The sequence below is a fragment of the Osmia lignaria genome, chromosome 13 (genome assembly GCF_051020975.1).
Source record: "Osmia lignaria lignaria isolate PbOS001 chromosome 13, iyOsmLign1, whole genome shotgun sequence".
Taxonomy (NCBI): Eukaryota; Metazoa; Arthropoda; class Insecta; order Hymenoptera; family Megachilidae; genus Osmia; species Osmia lignaria.
In genome coordinates this window covers 1,004,494-1,028,947 of record NC_135044.1, presented here as the reverse complement: position 1 = coordinate 1,028,947, position 24,454 = coordinate 1,004,494, and the positions used below count along the sequence as shown (strand labels likewise).

Sequence of the window (24,454 nt, the reverse complement as noted above, 5' to 3'; positions counted from 1 at the left end):
AGAACTTATTCTGCTGTCAATTAATCCACGTGATAATCGAAAATTTATGGTTAATTTTTTTATTTTTGCGTTTCATTTTCTTCGACGTGACTCAGAACATTCTTGTCGTCCCATTTTTCTCTAATGTCACAGCTGCATCTCGTAGATAATGAAGAAAGACCGATTTGTAAAAATATATGCGCTGACTAAAGACACCTAATGCAAACTAATTTGTAACGCGGAATGACTTATCAGCCGTGGGAGGCTTATTAAATAATTGAAAATGTCATACAAGTAACGTGACAATCGACCAACGTTTAACATTCTCTGTCTAAATTTATTTTCGACAAGTAGCTGACAGAAAATTCCAAAATTACGTCGTACATTTTTTTCAACGGATACCATTAATGGAATTGTATTTAACCAGTTGGGTAGAAATGTTTATTAAATGACCATACGATCATTGTAACTAATACGTACGACGCAATGGAAAAATTTGCTGTTGATTTAGACAAAGTTCTGGACGATTTCGAGTTTAATGAAGGTGAGAATTATCCTTTATTTTTTTAATTTCTCTCTTAATAGGTAATTTCGTGACTTTTGATACAATTTCAAACAGTTTTTCATCAAAACCGTTGGTTATAACTATAATATGAAATGATACATTTTTATTTAATTGATACATTTTATAAAATTTTTCTTGAATAAACTGTGTGTTTTAAATAGATTATTGATACAATGAATGTTTTTCAGATTGTGCAGAGCAAATAGCATCTGTTAATTCTTCAGCAAACAATGCGTCATCATCTACAGTTAAATGTAACTTGGAACCTTCAAATTTAAAACCCTACAATTATCTCTTAATAGATTCTAAAAATACTAACAAGGAATTGGATATAGTATCAACTTCAGAAAGACATAAGGATACACAGCAGATAAATGCAAGAAGTAAATCTGTAAGCGAAAAGGATGCAATTCCTGACAGTCTAGAGTATAGTAAAGAAGAAACAATAATAGAAGGCACAGAAGGTGTAAATCAATTTTATACACAAGATTATGTAAGTGACAGTAAAGTTATACAAAAACAGTCTGTACCATCTTATGATTCCGAACAAGTTCCTTCAACGGTATACAATGACATATCGCAAAAATTATTGCAAAAGCAACAAAATGATAGTAACAGTCCAAAGATTGACAATAGGTATGGTAAAAAATTGAATCAGTGTAATCTAAAGCCCAGTGTTAGTAATGTCTTTAGCAGTTTGAATGAATATATAAATGCACCACCTGGAAGTTCAGATTGTATCCATTCTGTATTGAATGAACAGAAAGTGCATTCTAATTTAGAGTCTAAAACTGCTTATCATGGTAATGAGACATCTAACTTTGTTCAGAGCTCCATTAAAGATAGCGATAAGAGCATAGTGTTTAATCAAACAGCCGATGCAACTAGTGTAACTAGAGAATCGTCTGTTTCAAGTCATGAAGATGGGCCTATATCATTAGAAGCACCTATTACGTGTGAGAATGATATTAAAGAGGACCCTAACATTCATGCAATAAGTTTTGATGAAATAAAACACGAGGAAGAGCTTCTGAAAGAAGTTTCATTGAACCAAATACATACTGAATTGAGTAATAAAGCAGAAGCTGTATATAAAGCACATTCTGATAGTGTACAAGAAGATAGCAATATTGGAAGCCAAGAAAATGATTCTATACCTGAGAGTACTTACAATCAAAGTCATCAATATGAAAGTAATTCTACATTGGAGTTAGAAGAAAATGAAATAAAATTAAATGTGGGAGACTTTGATTCATCTGATCAACATGGGAACAGTTTAAATGTAGCAGATAAGCCAATTGGATTTAATAACATTGAGAATTTATCAGAAGATGATTTAACCAAGTATTTAATAGAATTAGAGGAGGAGGAAAAATTAAATGTGGAATGTAAGAAACATGAAAATGTTTCAGTGCACAAATCACATGAAATTACGTTAGAAGATACAATACACAATATTCTTCCAGATCAAATGGACGAGGGTAAAACTGTAGAGCATGTCTCTAAAGATTTAATTGTAGAATCTCCTGAAACGACAGAAAAAGAATTCAGCCATGAAACCGACATTTCAGTAACTGATTATGAAACAGAAGAAATGTTAACTAATGTAATAGAAAAACAAAATTCACAATTCACTGATGAATTGGAAGATGGTAATATAAGTAACAAAGAAGTCAAATCATTGCAGACCATTAAAGATGATAATATGATACATGAAAACAGTAGTGTAACTTCAGAAAATGAATGTTTGCCTAATGCAAAAAATGTTAAAGTTAGTCAGGAACACTGTATGTATAATTTAAATATTAACCAGGGGTCACTCAGTAATGGTAAAACTGATATTCACCTAAAAGCCCAGAAGGAAAATCCTTCACAATACAGTCAAGCTTGTGAATTGAAAATCCAAGGTGATGTTGATAATGTTTCTGAAGAGAAACATGTAATGACAGCTGAGATAACTATGTTAAATGATAAAACAAAAAATTGCGATGATATTATGTCTACATCTATGGAAGCATCCACAAGACTAAATGTAAGTGATAGCAGTGGTGAATCAGAGAAGCCAGTACGTCCTCAAACCTTAGACATTGTTTTAACTAATAATACCAATGAACATCAAATAGCTGGTTCTACAAGTGATACACCGTCAGCTCATGTGCAATCAAATGTTGATGGTACTAAAGAAGATCAAGGATCTTCACCAGATATTTTAGATAATTCTATACCAGAAACTAATTCCATTTTGGGGAAGCAACCTCCATTTTGGGTGCCTGACAGCGATGCACCTAGCTGTATGTTGTGTGATGTAAAGTTTACAGTAATGAAAAGACGGCATCATTGTCGCGCGTGCGGAAAAGTGTTATGTAGCAAATGTTGTAATATGAAGTATAAATTAGAATATCAAGGAAACATTAATTCACGAGTTTGTGTTTCTTGTTATCAGCTTCTTACAAAAGGTAACTGAGACGAATGGAGATATCATTTAAAATATCAAATAGTTATTTTATATAAAATTAAATTTTTCATTTTCAGCTGAATCAGAGCAAAGTATAGGAGAATGGTCCTCTGGTTACTCTACCTGTGTAAATAATAATGATATTAATTCACCCCAGGTATGTTAAATACATACTATTTTGTACAAGTTTGCTATGTATCTTTTGTGCATATAAATCCATTAATTCTGTTAGAGAGAGTTAACATTTCATGACCTTGTGTGCCCATGCAATATAAAACAACAGTAGCTGTTTGCAATTACTGAATGCCTGATTAGATTCTTATTCAATATACATATTTAATGACTTTCCGTTTTTTTATTAGTTTTAATACCTTTATAATTATTTTCTCACATAGCCTATTCTTATTTTAGTGAAAGTAAATTTAAATGAACCATTATTTTACTTAATCTAAGTGTTAGCAATAAGTTTAGTAATCACCTATAACAACTTGTTGAATACTTCTTTCTTGTTTAAGAAACTGAATCTTCAAGATTTTGATTAGTAGAGTGTTATGAAAAATTATAACAGTACGTTTTACCTATTTGCATTATGTTTCTGATACGTTATAGATATTTCTTGTTTCGTTTGTCATGTATCAATTGTGCATTGCAAATGTAAAGCATGTTTTTTAACTGTAGCATTTTTTGTAAAAAATTACTTGCTTGCTTTGTATATTAATTGTAGTAACTGTCCAGTAAGCACAGAATAATTTTCTTGATTGGAAGTGATTTTGATTTAATTAATTAAATATAATGATTTAAGGGATATTATACTGTTCCATACATATAATCTGTGTTTGCTGGATAAAGAAATAAACGTGAATGTTAGGAGTATTCGACAAATGGTTATAGGGGAGACAGCCTAATCCAAATAATCCCATGGAGTACTGTTCAACTATACCACCCTTGCAACAGTTAGCTGGCGGATTACCACCACCACCCACTGTTATGGTACCTGTTGGAGTTCTCAAAAGGGAAGGTGGTACAAAGAGTCGGCCTGAAGTTTCAAAGTCGGTCATGTTCAGTGATGGTAGGTAAAATTTTCCATACAACAATAATTCTACTAACAAATTGTTGACCGGTAATTTTACACAGAAACTATCTCATATCACCGACTATTATTTTATGCCCTGGGTTTCATAAACTGAAATAGATAATGCAAGTGCAAACACGAGTTAACTCGTGACCGGTCAACAATGTGCTAATATACGATGCTTAGATTTATTCAAAAGCTTAAGAATAAATAAATATTTTGATTTTTGAATATTTCATAAACATTGAAATTGATTTATAATAAAGTTTGTTTACCAGGCGTAATATGCTATGGGGAATTTTGAAGCATTTTATAATTACACATGTAATTAACATGTAATATCACACAATTGCATCTTTGTGCAATAACACTACATTTTGATTTCTACTTTAACACACCTTACTGCATTTTTAGTTTTTTGAGTTGAAGTTACACTCCCATATCCAGTATGATTTTTTCATTTATTTTATACCCATAAAACGTTTAACCCTGTCACTGGACCTGCTCCCTCCTGTTTGTTTTGGTTTTATGCACCTCTAACTAAAACACAGGAATAAGGCCTGGCTGTGACCTGACAGAATTAGACATGTCCTGGGATTTGAAACCACCCTACCGGAAGTCAGGAAACAAGAGGATACCAACACCTGGATCCTCTGCACCAAATACTTCAGCCAAACGACAGAACTTGCCACGTTTGGATCCAGCCACTGAAAGTTACGTGCCACAGGATCCTAATGTCCTTCCACCAACTGTAACGATACATAAAGGGCGTAAGTAATAATACTGCTTACGATACATCAAACCTGTGTTAATACTATACGGATTTTCATTTAACAAAACAGAAGTATCTTATCATGCTGTAACGGACGAGGGTCTCCTGTACAGAACACTGAAAAATGAATGTGAGCCACCTATCATGTTCGCAATTAACCGAAATCTCTATGCCTGTGTTAAAATATTGACTTGTAAGTATAAATTGAAATACAGTAAAACCACGATAAGTCGTCACTCAAGGGACTGAGAAATTTTGACGACTTAAACGGAGTAAAAACCATGTAAATTTTAAAATGTTGAGGAAAGGAAAATGACGACTTATAGAGGTTTTACTGTACTTGGAATGTTAAGTTTAAAATAAATATTAATCAGTTCAATTTTATAGTAAATTGCTGTATAAATAAAACGTGTTGGAACATCACATCAAAAGGACTGGCTTGCGTTGGACAGGACGAAGTTATATTATTAGTGGAAGTTTTACCTGATGAAACCAAGATACCAAAAGATCTGCTCATCTTCATTAATCAGTTGTACCTAGAAGCTATTAAAGGTTCATTAATTTTGCTTACAGTTTATTCTAATTGCATTGTAATTTATTTATTTGATTTGCAATTGTAATCTTAATGTAGGTAATACTGTATCCGAGTTGGGATTCTCAGTGTGCCAGGGAGGCAATCTGTTAGGTTCTCGAGAGCATGCAGGATTTTTGTTCATTCGTCAAACCCTACAATGCTTACAAAAAATTGTATTACCTCCTGCTCCGTTCTTGTTTGGTCTTCTAGTTCACAGGTTTGTTTTATCGAAAGTTCAATTAACGATTATGAATTGTAATTCGTCTCTTCTCAATTTTTAGATGGGAAACTCCATGGGCGAAGGTATTTCCGTTACGTCTTGTTTTACGCCTTGGAGCAGAGTATCGTTACTATCCCTGTCCCTTATTTTCTGTTCGGTTTCGAGACGCGTTGTACTTTGAAATCGGACATACGGTTATGAAAGTGTTGGCAGATTTCAGAAACTTTGGATACACGTTACCAGGTGTAAGAGGATTGACCATTCATTTAAGGAATAGAATGACTGATGTAATGTTTCCAAAGAATCGCTACGATCAAGTGATCAAAGGGTTAAATAATTCAAACGATCATGTATTAGCATACGCCTCAAACTTCAGCATAGCTGCCGACTCGCATTTAGTTTGTATTCAAACCAATACAGGTGATGAAAGCAGTTACCAAACACAAGCGATAAGTATAAATAATAAACCAAGAACGGGTGTGTATTTCATTGATACTGAATATGGGAAAAAATTGATTAAAATGTATAATTATTTTTTTTTTTATTAATTCTAAATCTTTGATTTAGTGACGGGTACAAGTTTCATCGTCATTAACGGAGCATTGAAGTCATCAATGGGTCTTTCAGCAAAGTCAAGTATAGTAGAGGATGGGTTAATGGTAGAGATAATGCCAGAAAAAATGGAAGCCTTAAAAGCTGCTCTAAAAAATATGCAAGATTTTTCAATTGGATGCGGTCGACAAGGAGCACTCGAACCGGATGAAACGGTGAATATAAAATGGGTCGATAATGATTTGCAATTCAACTTAGGGTAAATATCGTTCTAGTTATTTTGGCTCTACATATTGATTGATTTTAGAGTTATAAAATGTCATTTTATTTAATTCTAGAGTTAAAAGTCCCATTGATGGACAGCAAATGGATGGTATTCCATCGATTAGGGTACATAATGGTACCGATTATAAAGGAACGAGTAGGTTTATTCGTTGGACGGAAGTATTTATTATTAAGGTGTGTTCAGATATTAGTTTAATTTTCTGTAATTTTAAATTATATGCTTTTCAAATTATTTTTGTTTCTTAAAGTCTGATGATCATCCAAATGGCGTTCACGACCCAGTGGATATAAATAAATTATCGGGAAATATAGCAAAAGCAACATGTACAGCTTTAGTGAAGTTGCTGGATCTTCTGGCTAATGCTGGCTTAACTAAACTTGGTGTACGAACAACCGTTCATCCTGATAATGTAGGTTATAATTATAATTTTTAATTATAATGCTCGTCTAAATAATACAATTTCTTCTAAGGAAATAAAATTATAATTATGTTATAAATATTAGGTGGGTTATGAAGCAGGTAGTGAAGGTATGAAACTACCGCCAATCTACATGAACAGTTTGGACAACGAGCTAATTCAAGTCCTGCATAAAGCAGCACAAAGCAGTCAGGATACACACACTGTGCTTGAATTGATTTTTTATATACTTGACGATTGAAACTTGGATTCGTTTTGTTAACCGTTTTAATATAAAGGCCGCGTTGTTTGTATGCTCGAAATGTATGTACAATTTACAGACTCGTGGAGCTATCGAAATAGATCTTTTGAAATGAGAAGAGGATATTTTCTAACCAAGTACTAATCTATAAAAGCCACGCGTATATTGTAAAGTATATGGAATCATGTTCAAGCACATTATTCAGCAAGGAAAACATTGTGAATTTAAAGTTAAGTAATTTCAATTGTCTTTAAGTTATATTAGCTTTTATCCTATGGTTTCTGAAACTCACTTATTTATATCTTCTATTGGAAGAAATAGATACTACATGTTTTGTATGTCACATGTAGGTATAAATTTTATAAAGAAGCCTAGATAAGAAAATGTGCGCCACAAATCAAAATCAAATACCCTTATTTGTTATTATGTAAATATATTTGTTTTATTGTTACTTGTGGTATCTGAAAAATAATTTCTTATTATATTTTACCTTACACTTGCTTGTTAGCGTGCTTTGCCAATTCTAAGGTTTTTCAAAGCTGATAGTTATTGATATGAATTTCAACTCATTCAAGATTCTAGTAAATGAGAAGAAACTTATTATGATATTTATAACATGTGTGAATAAGTTCTGTGTAGTTGCTAATAATAGTCTGTACATATGTATAAAAGCTAAATATTATATCTATCCTACTGTAACTGTATAGATTTCGTTTCTTGAAAAGATTAACAATAATTAATATATACAAAAATTTCTCTTGATACATGTACATTTTTGCAAATTTCATTTTTTTTGTACAATTTCAACATGTTTATGTTTTAACTACTTTATAATCATGTTAAATTACATCTTGTTGAAAAAATACTGCAGGGAAGCTAAAATATCAGAGAAATATGTGGATAAACAAGGATTATACCAAGAATTTACAATAAGAACATTTAGTTACAGCTTTTGAATTTGTAGTCAGTATGATCAACATGTAAATGTATATATTTGTTATTAAAAATGTAAAAAACGAAATCCATGTATGTTAAGAATGCAGAATCTTACTTTTTATTGCTTGCATTGTAATATATGTAAACATAAATTTATATGCTAAAAGATTGCGAACACAGTTTGTAATGTTTATTTTACTCTTTCGAAAATTGTTTAAAACAATGAACCAAATATACAAATTAAGTATAACATCAGTAAATTGTCTTGACTGCAAAAATTTATATACAATAGATCTAGAATATTTAAGTTAATAGTATAACATACAGTTCAAACTGAGAGACAAGCCAAAATTTGTAACTCAACGAACATCTGAGATTTCAGTAAATAAAAGAGTTCTGTAGGAGAATGCTTTGTATATTTTAAATAATTCATTGTATTATTCTTACTTACTAATCTTACTTTTAACTTCGTGGTTATACACACGTTAGATGAAAATATATGAATAGAGGAATTAAATAATAACATCGAAGGTCGAAAGCTGACTAAACGTAAACATAACACAACTGGATATGTTGGCGAGTGCCACAATGTGTACAGTACTTTTCACGAGAGAATAGTATTACTTCGCGCAGCTCGACTGAGCTCAGAAAGTTCCCTAACCAGTAGCGCTATCCCACCATGACTTACTTTCTATTGCATCCGCCATATATACGGTGGACAAAATATACTAATATAGGAACGGAACGGCTTATTAAACGACAAAGGTAATGAATCATAATTTACAAGTTCATGATCACCGAATATACTTTCTGCCCAGCGTGGCTTACGACTGCTTACAGCCATACGGCGCTTGCGCGTTACCTTGGTAGCAGAGAACCAATCAGAGCCAACATGCGCAAACAAAACTAAAATTCGTTCATCTGATGGTATTATTTTCTCGTGAAAAATACTATAAAACGAACGAAAACTCGTCGTATAAGAGGTATGGTCTCTTATTAAACGAATAATATAATGTTCAGATATTTAATTTAAAATGAGGCACGTAAAAAATCAAGTGATAAAAAAAAATAATTAGAAATGTGTATCGTGTTCTCTGATGCGCTTGAAAGTCGAAGACATCGAAAAGTCCTAAGTACCCTTATTTTCTTATAAAGAATCTTAAAATAATCCTGCTAGAAAATGAAATTGTTGAAATGGAGATATATTCGTGCCTAATTTTCTGCAAATAAATTTTAATAAGCTGTTCAAGTACGTTTTAGCATTGACAGCTGATATGGTATGATCATGGCGGAATCTACGAAGAAGGCAGAAGATGATAAAGTTAAGTGTAAAATTTTAATTGTTGGCGCTGGTATGGCCGGATTATCGGCCGCGAATCACTTACTAAAAAATCACGAAACTGATTTTTTGATTGTCGAAGCGCGAGGCCGGATAGGTGGTCGGATCGTTGCCATAAAACTCGGTAAATTTTTACTTAACCTATTTTCAAATTTTGTTAATAATCAATAAGCATTCGATTACTCAGTTTAGTTTTTGATCGTAATCACAGAAATCTATTACTTCTTCTAATGAATATTTTATATGTTAGAATTAAATGCCAAAAATTTATTGTGTTTTAGTTAAGATTCTAATTTAAAATTAAATTGTAAATAGAGTATGATAGGCTATGATATGATATGCTTTTTAATACAGGCAATGAGAAGGTAGAATTAGGAGCAAACTGGATTCATGGAGTATTAGGAAATCCAATGTTTGAATTAGCAATGGCAAATGGATTAATAAATATCGTACGTGTACCAAGGCCTCATAAAGTAGTAGCAGCTATGGAAGATGGAAAACAATTGCCTTTTCCAGTTTTACAAGAAATTTATGAAGCTTATGTATGTTTTCTAAGAAGATGTGAAGAGTACTTTCTAAGCTCTTATAGCCCTCCAGATGGTATAACCAGTGTTGGAGCACACGTAGCACTGGAAGCTGAAATTTATTTATCCTCGTTACCAGTTGAAGAAAGAAAAATTAGACAACTATTGTTTGATTGTTTACTTAAAAGAGAGACCTGTATTACTGGCTGTGATAGCATGGAAGATGTTGATCTCTTGGAAATGGGCTCTTATGCAGAACTTCAGGGTGGAAATATTAGTCTTCCAGATGGATACAGTGCTATATTGGAACCAGTTGCAAAACACATACCAAAAACTAGCATTTTAACTAGACACGTAGTTACTAAAATAAGGTAAAGAAAAATTGACATTCCTTACATTTTAAGAAGCTTGAAGAAAATCAATTTTTATTTTCATAGAATATTAATTATAGGTGGCAAAGAAAGAAATGTGCGGACAATGCAAATAACGATAATAATACACCCAGTAATACAAATACATGTATCGAAATACAGTGTGGAAATGGAAAAACAATCCTAGCAGAACAAGTAATTTGTACATTGCCATTAGGAGTACTTAAGGAAAATGCTAACGATATATTTGAACCGCCTCTACCAAATTACAAACTTGAAGCCATAGATAGACTTCTGTTTGGTACTGTAGATAAAATATTTTTGGAATATGAGAGACCATTTTTGAATCCTGGCGTATCCGAAGTTATGCTTTTGTGGGATGACAGAGGATTGACAGAAGAGGAGAAACAAGATGTTAGTAAAACGTGGTTTAGGAAGATATATTCTTTTACGAAAATTTCAGAAACTTTGTTGTTGGGATGGATATCAGGAAAGGCTGCTGAATATATGGAGAAGTTAAGTGGTGCAGAAGTCGCAGATGTATGCACATCAATATTGAGAAGATTTCTTAACGATCCATTTGTGCCGGCACCAAAGAATTGTTTGCACACGTCGTGGCATTCACAGCCGTATACGCGCGGTTCCTACACTGCTATGGCTGTTGGAGCAAGTCAATTAGATATTAATCGTTTAGCTGAGCCTATATTTCAAGAGGATGATCCTACAAAAATTGCTGTAGCATTTGCAGGTGAACATACACATTCTTCCTTTTATAGTACTGTACATGGAGCATATTTAACTGGCCGAACTGCTGCCCAAGCACTTCTAGAATCGCAAAAGAATGAGAAAAATTTGTTGAGTCTCAGTTGTGAAGACACAAGCGATCTCAGTTCGTGGATACAAGGAATTTCCTTGAACTAAACATTGAAATCGTTCTTTGTCGACGTTTACACATTATTGAGCACAATTTATTACCGAGGTACGAACAATATTTTACACACTGTCGAGATCGATAACAATTGTGATTTATAGGTGTTTAATATTAAGCGAAACGTATAAACTATTTTAATTTTGTAAATACTATAGCGAATTGTTTATATTATGTACATAACAATGCCTGTTTGAAATTTTAAGACTTTATAAACGTGCATTTGTCAATTTTAAATACTATCATACCTTTCTGAATAATCAAGGAAGGAATGATAATTTGAAATTGCATTGCAAAACGAAACTTCATTTTATGGGGTCACCTAACATTTAGTACAGAAGTTTTTGATATATATTCAATGCCATCGAAAGTGCTTTTTATCAAACAAATTAATAGCTATTAATTCAGACGTCCGTGATTATTAGCTATCGTATTAAATAACGAAAATATATTTGCTGTCCCATTTACATTTGTAAAATAACGAGAGATGTTAGGATAACATGGTCTCAGTTTTAAAGAAATGGCATCAAACATTTATGTTTCCATAGAAAATATAGCAATGTTAGTTGCTATGCATATAGAAGAAATAGAATTTGCAAACTTTTGCAAAAATTTCCTAATCACAGCTTTTTACATTTGTATTTCCTCTTTTCAGTATGTTTTTTACTTTGAAGTATTATAACAAAGTGCATTTTATCTAGTCATATTGTGTTAAGCATTTTAATTATACGTGCGTAAAACCATGATCAATTTGCAATAAATCCAATAACAGTCTACTGCATAGATCATTTTTGCATATCTTTTTGAAATTAAGACAATAGAGTAGGTGACCAAATAAATAAATAGAAGTGTCCTTTATGTTTAAAACGTGACAGAAATTTTTGCAATATTACTGTTTTAATACTATTTCAAAGTTCTTTTGTAGTATATACATTTCAAATTTCCAAGATTCCAGATAGATTTATTTTTTTGTAACTGCCACTTACGATTAACTCATGGAAACACGCAAATTGAAATGTAATTGATAAACCAAATAAAAATAAATTATGCACAGACAGTATTAGAATTGAAATAAACAGTTTTCAATAGGTATCTTAAATAATTATTTCATGTTCTAAGTTCACCTGAATACCTCCTACAAGATGGAGAGAAGGAACAAATGATGTTAAATATTAAAGAAAAATTGGTGTCTGAAAATTACAAAATCTATTATTTTCAATCATGTTACAAAAGCACATTTTCACTGTGATAAGAATTATTTTGTTAGCACAATAGTGATGATATATCATTTGCTGAAATAAAACGGCTGAAAAGTTCAAGTATTTCAGACATTTGTTTAGAAGTAAGCAATAAATTTATTGTTATTGTCAGTTTGTACATTTATTGTACAAATAAATATTATACAGCATATTTTTAAGCAACTATGGCATTACTTAATTACGTACAGGTACATAAATTCTACTCAGAATTTGATTACAAAGTGTAACTGTACATCAATTCACAAGATTAATTATGATAATACAAACAATTGTTTGAATCATGCCTTAACTTTAAACACATCCCATAACTTGGGTTGCTGTTGGGCAATATGGTATTAGTTAGCTTTCCCTAAATTGATATATATTGTTGAAAATTAATAAACATTACATTGTATTATCGCAATTAAGACACTAATTACTTCATCACAAATTAGTTAGAGTGCCAGGCATTAAGAAGATTTGATTATTATTTCAAAAGGGTTAAGTAAAAAATTAAAAAAGAAAGAATAAAAAAGTTAATGTATTGATAAATTTTTTATAGAACTGTGACATAAGAAAAAGCTAACTTATAGTTCTGAACCTTTTAGCAATTCATTCATAGTCATTCACTACATACAACTAATTTTACAGAATATAAAATAAAAAATTATTTAATCAAATTCAAACTGGCTGTTAATCATTAATTATTAGTTTTGTAAAAAGAAAAAGCATGACAATATAAAGAATCAAATTAGCTGGTTGAAAAAATAAACAATATAATGCTTCCAAAATGTGCCATAATGTGTAGTATCCCAAATAATATTTGAATCAAAATTTTCCTAAAACTTTATTCAATTATTATATGTGTGTACAAGCTCTGAATATTAATTATTATTTTGTATTGTTTTCATATTTGTATACATAAGTATACAATTGTTCAATTTTCTTCTGCAGTGAAGTCTCATAAATGTTTTTGAACAAGAATTAAAGAAGAATATGTCAATGTTACTGCAAAGTAAATGTAATATAGTACTTAATTATCTTTCAACTTAATTAACTTAAGTTATACCTATATAAAGTGTAATATAGCAAATAAATTAAAAATATAAATTGACTATCCAGTTACATTCACTGCATGCACCAATGTAACTGTATAAAGGAATATATATAATAATTGTTTAGTATTTCTGTTAAAGAGTAATAAAATACATTTCTTTACTTTCTAGTTATTAGTTGAACACTTTCTGTCTAGTGCAGTGAGGTATTTCAAATACCATAATATTTTTATAATTTCTACAAGATATTACTAGCATGAAACAACTTCTCTTCTGCATCTCTTTATAATCATACAAATCTAATGAAAATTGAACACATTTATAATTATTTTGTATTTAAAAATTAATTAGAAGATGATTTTATAACTCTCTGGTCTAAAATTTAGGCTCTACATGTTTTATTATTAAGTTTTACTTATGTCAATTTATGTTAACTGAATTATATTGCACTAACAGTAAATTATGCTATCATAGGTCATACTGTAGCAATGGAAGACAAAGATTAAAATACGGATCATAGTTTAGTATGCACAGCTATCATTGGTACTAATATTGTGCCTAAATCAACCATGTACAATTGGATTTGACACATCTCAAGTATGTTCCTAGAAATCATGTGTTATTTTAATTTAAAAAATGTTGGAATCAAATATTTGCATTGCAACTTTGATTAAAGCATCTCTTCCCTTTCTTTATCTCAAGTTCGCAAGAAGAGAATGATGTTTCGTCATGAATAAATTCAAAAATAACAAGATAAAAAAAAGAATACTTTTAGAATAAATTAGAACACATAGGCAGTAATATGTTCATTGTACATGTATAGGCGTATAACATTATACATGTAATGTTACTTCAAGAATAGAAGATTTTCAAAATCCCTCTTAATTAACCAGCTATACTGAAACTTAGAAGATTCAGACAAGAATTGTGTTTTATGGAAATTTAACAAAACTTGGAAACCAAATCTAGGAATTAGCAACTTATCATACAACCAACTGAACACGACCATTAAAACATGATCAGATCCTTCGATTATCTTTTTATCCTAATTGAACGAAGCTGGAATTAGATTAAGTTAAATATAAAACATTCCTTTCCTCAGAACATCGTAAAACAATCAACAAAATCACTTCTTGAGTAGCTACACGAGGTACCAGCGTTACTGCTGAAGATATTATTATGCTTACAGAGTTTCGTCTTCGTTCAATAAATTTCAAGTTATCCTGGGAATGTGTAACATTTAACTGTCGAAGAAGAAAGCGAACGCGCAACGTTTCGGCTATCGTGACAAGTGAATTCTAACAATTAATACCGATCTCAATCTCATATAGATGTTGTTGTATGATGATCTGCTCCATTCTGGGTCTGTGTGTTATGTGATAACGATGCAAGCTCATTTCTACTCAGATGGTTCACGATTCCAGCCCCGAGTGAATCACCCACCACGTTCACCGTTGTTCTAAAGCGGTCTCTGGAAATTCAAAGAACCAATATACACTATGTCTACCGTTTCTTTTTTTCTTCAACCTGCGAAGAGAGGATGAAGATAGAAACTTACAGCAACCAATCAACAGCAATAACCAGGAAGACATCATCAGCTGGGAGGCGAACAGTATCCAGCACCATCACCATTGTCACAAGACCTGCTTGAGGAATTCCAGCTGCTCCAATACTTGCAGCAGTTGCTGTGATACTGGGACAAATGCCATAATATATTACTTTGATCCTAATATCTTATATCTTCGGTATTGTTTCATTTACCTCACTGCTACCAGCTGACCAAAGGTAAGGCTAACTTGTCGTACTTGAGCAATGAAAATCGCAGCTACAGCTTCGTACAGAGCAGTACCATCCATGTTAATGGTAGCGCCAATGGGCAAAACAAATCTGGTAATCCGAGGATCAATGTTGTTTCTCTCTTCCAGACAATTAATAGCGATTGGAAGGGTAGCAGAACTGGATGATGTACCGAAGGCAGTGACCAACGCTTGTGCCATGTTGGATATGTACACGTATGGATTCTTCTTCGTTAAGACGAAGTAGAGAATCGGTAGAACTATGAAACCATGTATGCAGAGACCGATCAAGACGGTGAGGAAATACATTCCAAGCTGAGCAACGACTTCGTCTAATGATTGCATCTCTGTAATCTTTGCACCTACCAAGAAGAAGACACCTATGGGTGATAACCTGCAGAAGGAGAATTATAGTAGATTATGTTTATCTTCTGAAGTAATTTGAAAAGAAAAACTCCAAGTATTCGTTTACCAAATCACCCAGTGAGTAATCAACATCATTGCACTAGATAGTGACTCAAAGAAATGAAGCAGTGGTTTTCCTTGTTGCTCCATTTTTCCTAGGGTGATACCTAGAACTGTAGCAAAGACAACTAAACCCATGATGTTGGTCCCAGAGACGCTCTTTTGTACTAGCTCCCAGTTGTCCATGTCAACTATGTTAAACAATTAGAATCATAGAGATGATGATGGACTGGCTGTGATATAATGGATGGATTCTACACATATATACATATTCATCTTCACCTGAACTGGCGTTTTGGGGTTTCTGCATTTCAGTTCTATGCTGAGAGATACAAGCCTCCACTAGATTCGGAGGAAACATATTCCGCACCAGATCCATCAAAGTATCAACAGTGGACACGTTCTGTGAATGTTCTTTCGTTTTGATATCCGGGTTGTTCCCTACCCCCGGCTGTATCGTGATTACCAAAATGATGCCTGAAAGGATTGTTCAAGATAGTTACAAGACGCATCAATTTAATTATCAGAAAATTGAGCTTCAAGCATCCACCGACCAAGAATAACAGCGCTAATAGTGGTCACCATGTAGTAAACGATAGCACGAGCACCAATCCTGCCACTGAGTGATAAATCAAGAGATCCTATAGCCGAGACTAAACTGGATATGATCAATGGCAAGATCAAACTCTTCAGCATCCTCAGAAACAGATCTCCAATGTAATTGATGTACATAATCTCGCGTTTTGTCCATCCTTGCGTCCGCATGTTTCTCAGTATGATACCAAGGATTACACCGCCGACCACACCACCAACGGTGAGCATAGTCAGTGAGTTGTGCCTCAAACATGACTGAACCTTCTCTCTCCTAGTTTTTGGCCTCTTGTTTGGATCCTGGGGATAGTAGGACGTTCGTTCTACAATCTTGCATTGGGGGTCTGCTCCTGATAAAGGAGATCTGAAAAATTAATACAAGGATGTGTTGTAATAGGAATCCATAGGTACCTATTGGATTCTCTGAAAACATAAATTCCACGATTATCATCGATGCAAATAAACGGTCACCTAGAAAAACAAAATTCTAGGAAAAGAATCTATCGTTCCAAAAGCGAACGATTTAAACTTCCAAGGGGTTAATTGCGAGAGTTAATCCTTTAACGGTGTTAACGAGTAGCGGCTCGTAACTCGGTCACTTTGACGCCAGTTAGAAAAAACGGTTCTGTTGAACCAAGATATTGCGTTAGAATCATTGAGATCGCTAGGAGTAGAAAAAACGATGGCCTTAACATCTTGCTCTCTTACATATTCAATGAATGTTCCTTGTTTTCAATCAGCCGTGTTTAAACATTGCGTTGCAAAGTATCGTTTCTTTTCATTTCGTCTAAAGCTGTGAAACTGTAGAATTTAATTTATTTAATTGAAATTGAAATTATAGCAGAGCTTCATCAGACGTGTTTACGATGGAGAAACTTCTGCTTACTAGATATATTAAGTCATCGCTTATTTATAGTTTTCGTATGATTTTCTCGGTAAAGAATTCTCTTCTTTTTTTCTCGTGTGTTGAAATAGTCCAACATGTTACTTCTTTGGCCATCAACATTCGCGAAACAACGTTTACGTAAGGTACACAAATAGTACCACAGGATTTTTAATGGGGCACTGTTTCAGCCATGTGAAAGGTTGAAGGCCTTGAATATTTAATACGTCCATTGATGAAGAGGACACGTGGTGGTGTAGTAATCATTTGCGAAAAGAAAAAGTAACATTGATTTTCAAAGGGATAAACGTTATTTATCTGATGGAATTAGTAAAGCGCCGAGCGTTTTGTGCTACGTGCATAGGAAAGCACGATGATTGACAATGACTTTGCCCAGGTCTATTATTATATCCCAGCGCGTCTTGATTCAGGCGTGTGCGAATAACGTTTGAATCTAATCAACTAGCTTAACACCTTTACTATTACATTAATAACAGAAGATGAATTATTCATATCTTTAGTAATTAGGGTTTCAATGTGTTAACATTCTGAAGCGAAAGGATTTCCTTTCAAAGATTAATCTCCAATTAATCATCGACGATATTTATCAGTTTGTAACTGATTCCTTCTCGAACAACAAGGGTCAGTAGTCTTCGTTATGATTTAATTGAGTCTTTATCAGCGACCTCGGATTAAGTAGGCCTCAAGAGAGACGATCCATGTCTTGAAAGTTTGGTTGATGACCTTCCTCTGAGATATGTTGTCTTTTGAGACAGAATCATCGACAGGTTTTATTAGCTCGACTGAAACACATTTAACGTTTCGAAATTTCTACATGTCCAATGGTTTGTTCTCGTACCGTGCGAAAGGCTTGCTTTGCAATCTTCTCTTCCGTTGGTGTGACGAATATTTTTAACAAATTGGATTAATCTTAAGTGGCTCCAGCAACCCAATTATCAAATTGTGCCTTTTCACGATACGTCTCTCGCCGTACGCCCAATTCGTTCGCTTATTTCGGCTACTCGACTGGTGTCAAACGTTTTCTGTGAGTTTCAGTAAAGATTATTTTCTGTCGAAACCTTAGCTTCTTGATATAATTGAAGAAATTGAAATGCAGTCTTTTATTGAGTCACGCAAATTCTTGGTGCATTTCGTAATTGTATCTCTTCTCGCAAATTCATTAATCAAACACGATGATGCAAGTGAGTTACACGGTTTAAAAGGAGAAACTTTATCCGCCTATTAATATCATCTTAATAAATCCGCGTTTCACTTTTGTACTATGAATTAATTAACCAGGTACGTTAATGAACATCAACACTTGCCACTATTAACACGCTGAGTGTCATGGGGGTCACCCACCGGTGCTGCAAATGACACATACTTAAATAATTAAAAGAAACTAATCGAAAAATATTATTTTAAATAACATTGTCATTCTACAAATAATATAAAATAGTAAATACAAAGTTGAAAATTTGAAAATTAACTATTCCTATGCTTAATAATAATTAGAGCTTTGATACGTCCCACAAGAAATCTTCATTTTCACCGTGGCAGTCAACGTGTTAAAACGATCTTCGTCAACAAAATTCCAAGAGATAACGAAAGAGAAAAAGAGATTTCGATGTACGTACAATTCAGTGGCAACTTCCATGATGCGTGCGTTTGCCCGGTCCTCGTGTCCTGATGAAAGACGATGGTCACCAGTTCGCTCAGAGTATCACTTCCGGTGAACCGGAAGCGGCTGGTGCGTCGCGCCCCGACGAGGAAGGGAAGGCGGCGTGGAACGAGCAAGAGAGGTCAAGTGGCACGAAAGGGATCGGCAACTGTTGCTCCGTTGATCACCGACAGAAAGGCGTCTTTGTCGCTTAGAAATGTAAATGTCTTTCAAGCTGATCACAGGTGATCTGAACCCCTTAAAGTGTAGCTCTATCCGTTGTTCCAAAGGACACCGCTTACATCCGGAAGTCGGTAAGCAATCTCAGGCAGCAAGCACATCTGTGTAAAAGTAAGATAACAGGTGAGAGACGAAAGGAAAAGTTCTATTAACGAAGATAATCGTGTACGTACGCGTCGAACGTTGCTGGATGTACTTGCCAGTCCAGAAGAGGATGTGTGCTGATAGAGCTCTCAATCTGTGCCACCTTGGGTGGTACGATTAGCTATGGCGATCCCCCTACGACGATCTCTTCCTGCCGTACTGGCCTATCATCGTCAGATACATTACAAATACACCGTAACTACGACCCCATCGGGAGAGCACCGGCTTTTATGCGTCTATTGTTTGTCGGTTGTCCTACTCTCTCTTTCTATCTCCTCTCTGATCACCTCTGCCCTTACTCCGATATCATACACGCACCGATCCCTTCCTTCCGACTTCCACTAAATCCTCTTCCTCCGGTGTGTCCCTTGCACGGACCCGATAGCCGTTCGAAGCTTATGATCGCACGCGTTGACCTCGCTCGAGGATTATTTTTTACCTTCCGAAGGTGCTACTCGGTTCTTGAAGATCTCTATCGATCTGCAAAAGAAAGAAGTAAAAGAAGTTAGTGTTAAGATTTACCCTGGGTGTACTGTTACCTCCTTGCTTTGAATATAGGGACTATGGATTTCATTTTGACAGGGTCGCGTGGACCATTGTATTTTAGCATTAATCAAGGTTTAAGCTTCAATTTGATGCATCATACATGGTATTTTGCAATAATTTTCTGTCATGAAATCGTGTCAGAGAAATCAGCTACGATGGTACCCTAATTTCTTTGGCACGTTGTAAGCAAAGATAATCTTGTTTTCGGTAGGCGTTTCGAAAGTAGGAAGGAAGTAGTAATGCTCGGTGGTGTTCCTCGTTGACCGGAAGGGTCGAGATGGGTCAAGTTTATAATTGATTAGAGAGTCGGGTCGTGCGCTGAATTCAATAAAGAACGAGCGCTTATGAATTCGCAGACTGTACGGAAAGAATCCTAGGGTTCCCTTCGAATAAGCTAAATGTGGATTTGATCCTCGATCAAAAAATGACACGAATGTGGATATTAAAGTGTCGCAAATAGAACACTTTTATCGTTGCGTGTCGAGAGGAAGAAAGCTTTAATTCTGCTCCTGTTATCTAGAGCATTAAGCGTGTTCTTTCCTCCACGAAACTTGAATCTGACTGCGTCCCATTTGCGGGAGAAACGTATCGTAAAATGCTCCTTCTTTTTGATAGAAATTTCTCAGCATACCGGTTCCATTTCGTTGGCAGACAGAATGGGAGTTATGGTCAGATTTGTGAATCAAGAAAATAAGTAAAACCAAGGAAAATTGGAAGAGTTAAGAAAAATGAATTATTATCTCTCTATTGTCTTCTAACACTCGTCACTACAACAGAACAATTACACGATGGGGCGTGAAGAGAAACACGGCTCGCAACGCGTTAACCAATTATTCATTCACGCGAACTTGTCTCACCTATACTCGCATAGTTTACTTTGCATATTTGTTAAGCGATCATAAATTTGAAATGGCTCGAAGCCAAAATATGCAAAACAAAGCTGCGCGTTCCTACTCAAAGGATAATTTGATACGTTTACAAGAAGTTATAGGTATCATTGGTTTTTAAATCTAAATGAATTTTAATTCAACTTTTTCATCGTGTAACGGACACGTAAATTGGCCTTAACATGTCGCGGGTTTAAAGTGTTGAACGATAATGTTCATTCATTTATACTAGATAAAATATCCCCACAACCACAAATTACCGGCGATTTAATGAACTATTATAGAAGCTAATCGTGACGCAATCAGTTGATGATATACAAGGAACGATGGGTTCGATACGTGGGCGGAAACTTTGGATGTCCTTTGTCATTGATTCCTTTTTTTTTTAAATCTAACATTTGGAGAGTTGAGGGAATTAAATTATCGGTTTTTTCAAATTTAAATGAACAATCGTGATAATCAGAGAAGTTTCAGTTTACTATAATTGTCATTAATAATTTGCTTCTTCATTTTTAGCACAAGATCAAAGGGTGCTCTTTGAATTTTTTATTAGCGAGTTAATCAAACGTTTAACCAGGTAAATGGGCTACTTTTGCTCCCTACTCTTCGCTCATTACACGCAATTATATTGCTAAATTGCTTGCCCTATATAATATTCAATTAACCCTCGTGTTAATAACCGAAATGTTCACGATTGATCTGTACTGATTTTATAATATTCCAACAATCATTTACTATTTTGCAATTTGTAAACGAAGATAACTCGTACCCAGGACGATTATTCAACATCTAATTTACTAATATTTATTAAAAACCTGAATTACCTTCAATTGTAAGAATGATTATAGATTTAACACGGATCTGGTCAGCGATTACACGGCCTCAATTTAAGAATTGTCTCAGTCTTATCAAAAAAAACGTAAGATAAACGAATCTAAAGCTTGAAGGTCACAAAATAAGTGTAACTGTTCTTCTAGTATCTACTGCTTGCTATTCCATTAATTTATTCCTGTAACGGGACCGTGATGTAAGAATTGTAAAATGTACAGTAAAACCTCGATAGGTCGTCACTCAAGGGACCGACAAATTTTGACGACTTAAGCGGAGTAAAAACCATGTAAATTTTAAAATGACGACTTATCCGGGTGACGACTTATAGAGGTTTTACTGTATTTGCCAGAAACCCGATCTCTTCTACTCTTTAAATAAAAAAGTTACTTATTACATTTCTAAGAGCAACACCTTAATAAATATCATTGATATTATTGAATTATTTAAAAAAGACAAGCTCGATGAGAAATGTGTATAAAATAGAGAAGACATTCGCGCGTGTAAGATACTCCCATGAAACTCAATCTTTCTCAGCATACAGTTTGCGCGATTCACGAATAACAAAATCAACGAGTACGTTAGCGTAGTATACAAATAATTACGATTCAAGAACGCAATTACATTCTTATGCAACGCTGATGTAAACGATGTTGATCGTGACGCACTAGTTGCTGTACGCATTGTGAAGAATCAAAAAAGGAAAATAGAAAAATTGTACAAATTTTTCAGTTATTTTTTAAGACTCCGCAGAAAATATAAGCTATTTATTAAATGTATAATTATTATTATAATAATAAGAGTTTAGTTAAAAATGTATTGCTTCTTATTTTCGTCTGATTTAAGATAACAAATACAATCTAACAGGGTCAGAAGCAGCAATATTATGTACGAACAAACGACGGAACCCGATAGCAGACTGTTATAGGGAAGTCAGAAATAAGATGCAAGTAATAAACGAGCAAGAAACATGCTGCGACATAGCATCAAGCTCAAAGGAATACGTTTATTTTCGACCAACCGTCGAATACGTCTATTTCCGACCAATAGCCTTCTATCAATATTGTCGATACTTTGACGAATTGATGTTCTCCACTCGTCGAATCATTTATTTCGAGCCTATTTATACATATATTTTCCTTTCGGCTATAACTTAATATGTTCAAGATCGTCGACGCACCTTATGCGTCATGCATCCCCTATCGAATGATGCACCGTATGCGCCTTACGAAGAATGGACAGGGCCAGCCCTGGGCCTAGGGAAACTAGGCGGCCGCCTAGGGCTCCCCAAGGTCCAAGGCCCACATAAGACGATTTTGCGTCTAAGAATGCAAGAAGGGTAATGTTTATTTGAATATTAATCGATGTAAATGAAAATCTAAATTAGTTATACAAGCTTCAATAAAATCGTACAAAAGTAAGAAACAAATAGGACAAAATAAATAGCTTATTGCAAAAGAGATGCATAAAGAAATATGTTTGATCTATGATAAAATTAATACGGGATAAAATATGAGTTTGCATAGGTGGCATGTTTAAACAGGTAGCAAACAGTGGTTGACGGGTTTTATATCCTTGGCATTTCTCGTAAATTAGGACTCGGTTGACATACATCACATCGAAGCCAAATCGAGGTTTTGATATTTTGTAAAATAATTTTAGTATACGCAAGTGGTTTATGTGTTATATAATTTTTCTAAGTACACATTTTATCTAAATAACCTAGAAAATATAATTTTACTCTTCGTATCTTCGATTCACTAATTGTAACATAATATTTCACGTGTTCCATTATCGCATTACTTAATTATCTGTTCTCTGGTACCGTCAACTATAATCGTCGCAAATGTTGCCGTCCCTGTAATTTGATCGCAGTTTCTATGTAATTGTCAATCATTTAACCGCAAATTTCTTCTTGTAACGCCTTAGAAAAGTCCGAGATAAATTTATCCTTGGTAATTTCTTACCAACAATTGTTCATAACATAAATTACATGATAGATGTAATATGTAATAAATGAAATTAGATGGTTCTCTTCTGTGCAATAGATATTTTCATTTTCTACGAGAACCAACTAAAACATTGGTCTTTTGCAAACTTCATTCTAAAAACAATCACGAATTATCCATTCTTTTTATAATACGTATAAACAGAATTTAACCTACATTTCAATGGTAATGTTGCTTGTAATTGCACTTTCATTTAATTGTGAATAATTTAATAAGAATTGCATTTTTCAAGCACGAATGGAATGCAGTGATGACATTCATGAATAAAGTTTATACATGTAACAACACTTTTTTTTCATTGCAACAAGAATAATGTGTAATTTGTAATCGAAATCGCAGACATTTCGAGACCAGTCGATAATTGACAAAATCTTCGAACGAGTATCGACAGTTGATGAAAATCGAACTTCACGATTAATTTATCGATCGATAAACTACAATGGAGTTTCTCACCTTGAGGAAGTTTGTTGAAAGTCTCTCTTCAATTTCGCGATTTAAACAAAACACTTTGCATGCACAGTAAGTACGCGCCGATTTCGTAGCCGACAAAATGTGTACGAAAATAATTACTTTTACTGCGTGAACTGTAACAGACTGGTTCCAGCTGAAATAATAGGAAAATCAAGAAAGACGTGCAACACGGCGACTCACTGGTTATATCATTGCTTTCGTGTATACCGTACGATGACAGTTGCGGGACTGTGCTACTACTAGGAGTATGTAATTTGAGCCAAACGTTCGAAAAGCGCGCGAGTGGTGGGGAAGTTGAAGGGAAGCAAAAAAGCAGCGAGTTTTATGAGCGGGGCAACGTGATTGGCGTGCACGTAGTTTGGCTCGACTCTTCGACCAATCATAGTTCACTAGTCGAATCCCTAGCTCC

The 24,454-nt window shown here is 34.0% G+C and overlaps 3 protein-coding genes across 6 annotated transcripts; 2 read left to right on the top strand and 1 right to left on the bottom strand.

Moving 5' to 3' along the window:
- Positions 1–2: 2 nt before the first annotated feature.
- On the top strand, positions 3–7,662 carry Sara (Smad anchor for receptor activation). Of its 4 annotated transcripts, none has more exons than XM_034319793.2 (13): positions 3–523; positions 733–3,000; positions 3,077–3,156; positions 3,954–4,068; positions 4,650–4,841; positions 4,914–5,036; positions 5,231–5,395; positions 5,475–5,634; positions 5,699–6,114; positions 6,205–6,448; positions 6,528–6,648; positions 6,723–6,884; positions 6,979–7,662. In XM_034319793.2, exons 1-13 carry the CDS (start codon positions 466–468, stop codon positions 7,132–7,134), a joined length of 4,260 nt encoding a protein of 1,419 aa, XP_034175684.2. In that variant the 5' UTR covers positions 3–465; the 3' UTR covers positions 7,135–7,662. The 4 variants fall into 4 exon arrangements, with proteins under 4 accessions (XP_034175684.2, XP_034175683.2, XP_034175681.2 ...); XM_034319792.2 differs by having other exon boundaries at positions 4,623–4,841; XM_034319790.2 differs by having other exon boundaries at positions 3,891–4,068.
- A 1,288-nt stretch (positions 7,663–8,950) lies between these two features.
- Positions 8,951–14,755, top strand: LOC117602162 (peroxisomal N(1)-acetyl-spermine/spermidine oxidase). Its single transcript, XM_034319797.2, has 3 exons — positions 8,951–9,533; positions 9,764–10,304; positions 10,385–14,755. The coding sequence occupies exons 1-3, from the start codon at positions 9,350–9,352 to the stop codon at positions 11,223–11,225; spliced, it is 1,566 nt and encodes a 521-aa protein (XP_034175688.1). The 5' UTR covers positions 8,951–9,349; the 3' UTR covers positions 11,226–14,755.
- A 93-nt stretch (positions 14,756–14,848) lies between these two features.
- On the bottom strand, positions 14,849–24,298 carry LOC117602163 (excitatory amino acid transporter 1). Its single transcript, XM_034319798.2, has 9 exons — positions 24,028–24,298; positions 19,334–19,784; positions 18,898–19,261; positions 16,341–16,741; positions 16,069–16,263; positions 15,794–15,977; positions 15,287–15,715; positions 15,084–15,218; positions 14,849–14,996 (listed from the first exon to the last, which is right to left on the bottom strand). The coding sequence occupies exons 3-9, from the start codon at positions 18,915–18,917 to the stop codon at positions 14,849–14,851; spliced, it is 1,512 nt and encodes a 503-aa protein (XP_034175689.2). The 5' UTR covers positions 18,918–19,261; positions 19,334–19,784; positions 24,028–24,298.
- Positions 24,299–24,454: the final 156 nt, after the last annotated feature.

Bases quoted from the DNA above. Each gene is read 5' to 3' on its own strand.
- LOC117602162 (XM_034319797.2), top strand. From the start codon at position 9,350: ATGATCATGGCGGAATCTACGAAGAAGGCAGAAGATGATAAAGTTAAG. The intron at 9,534-9,763 runs GTAAATTTTTAC...TTTTTAATACAG, and splicing joins GATCGTTGCCATAAAACTCG to GCAATGAGAAGGTAGAATTA. The intron at 10,305-10,384 runs GTAAAGAAAAAT...TATTAATTATAG, and splicing joins CACGTAGTTACTAAAATAAG to GTGGCAAAGAAAGAAATGTG.
- LOC117602163 (XM_034319798.2), bottom strand. From the start codon at position 18,917: ATGGAAGTTGCCACTGAATT. The intron at 15,978-16,068 runs GTGAAGATGAAT...TGTTTAACATAG, and splicing joins ACCCCAAAACGCCAGTTCAG to TTGACATGGACAACTGGGAG. The intron at 15,716-15,793 runs GTAAACGAATAC...CTCCTTCTGCAG, and splicing joins ATTACTCACTGGGTGATTTG to GTTATCACCCATAGGTGTCT.
- Sara (XM_034319789.2), top strand. From the start codon at position 466: ATGGAAAAATTTGCTGTTGATTTAGACAAAGTTCTGGACGATTTCGAG. The intron at 3,001-3,076 runs GTAACTGAGACG...TTTCATTTTCAG, and splicing joins TTATCAGCTTCTTACAAAAG to CTGAATCAGAGCAAAGTATA. The intron at 6,649-6,722 runs GTGTGTTCAGAT...TGTTTCTTAAAG, and splicing joins CGGAAGTATTTATTATTAAG to TCTGATGATCATCCAAATGG.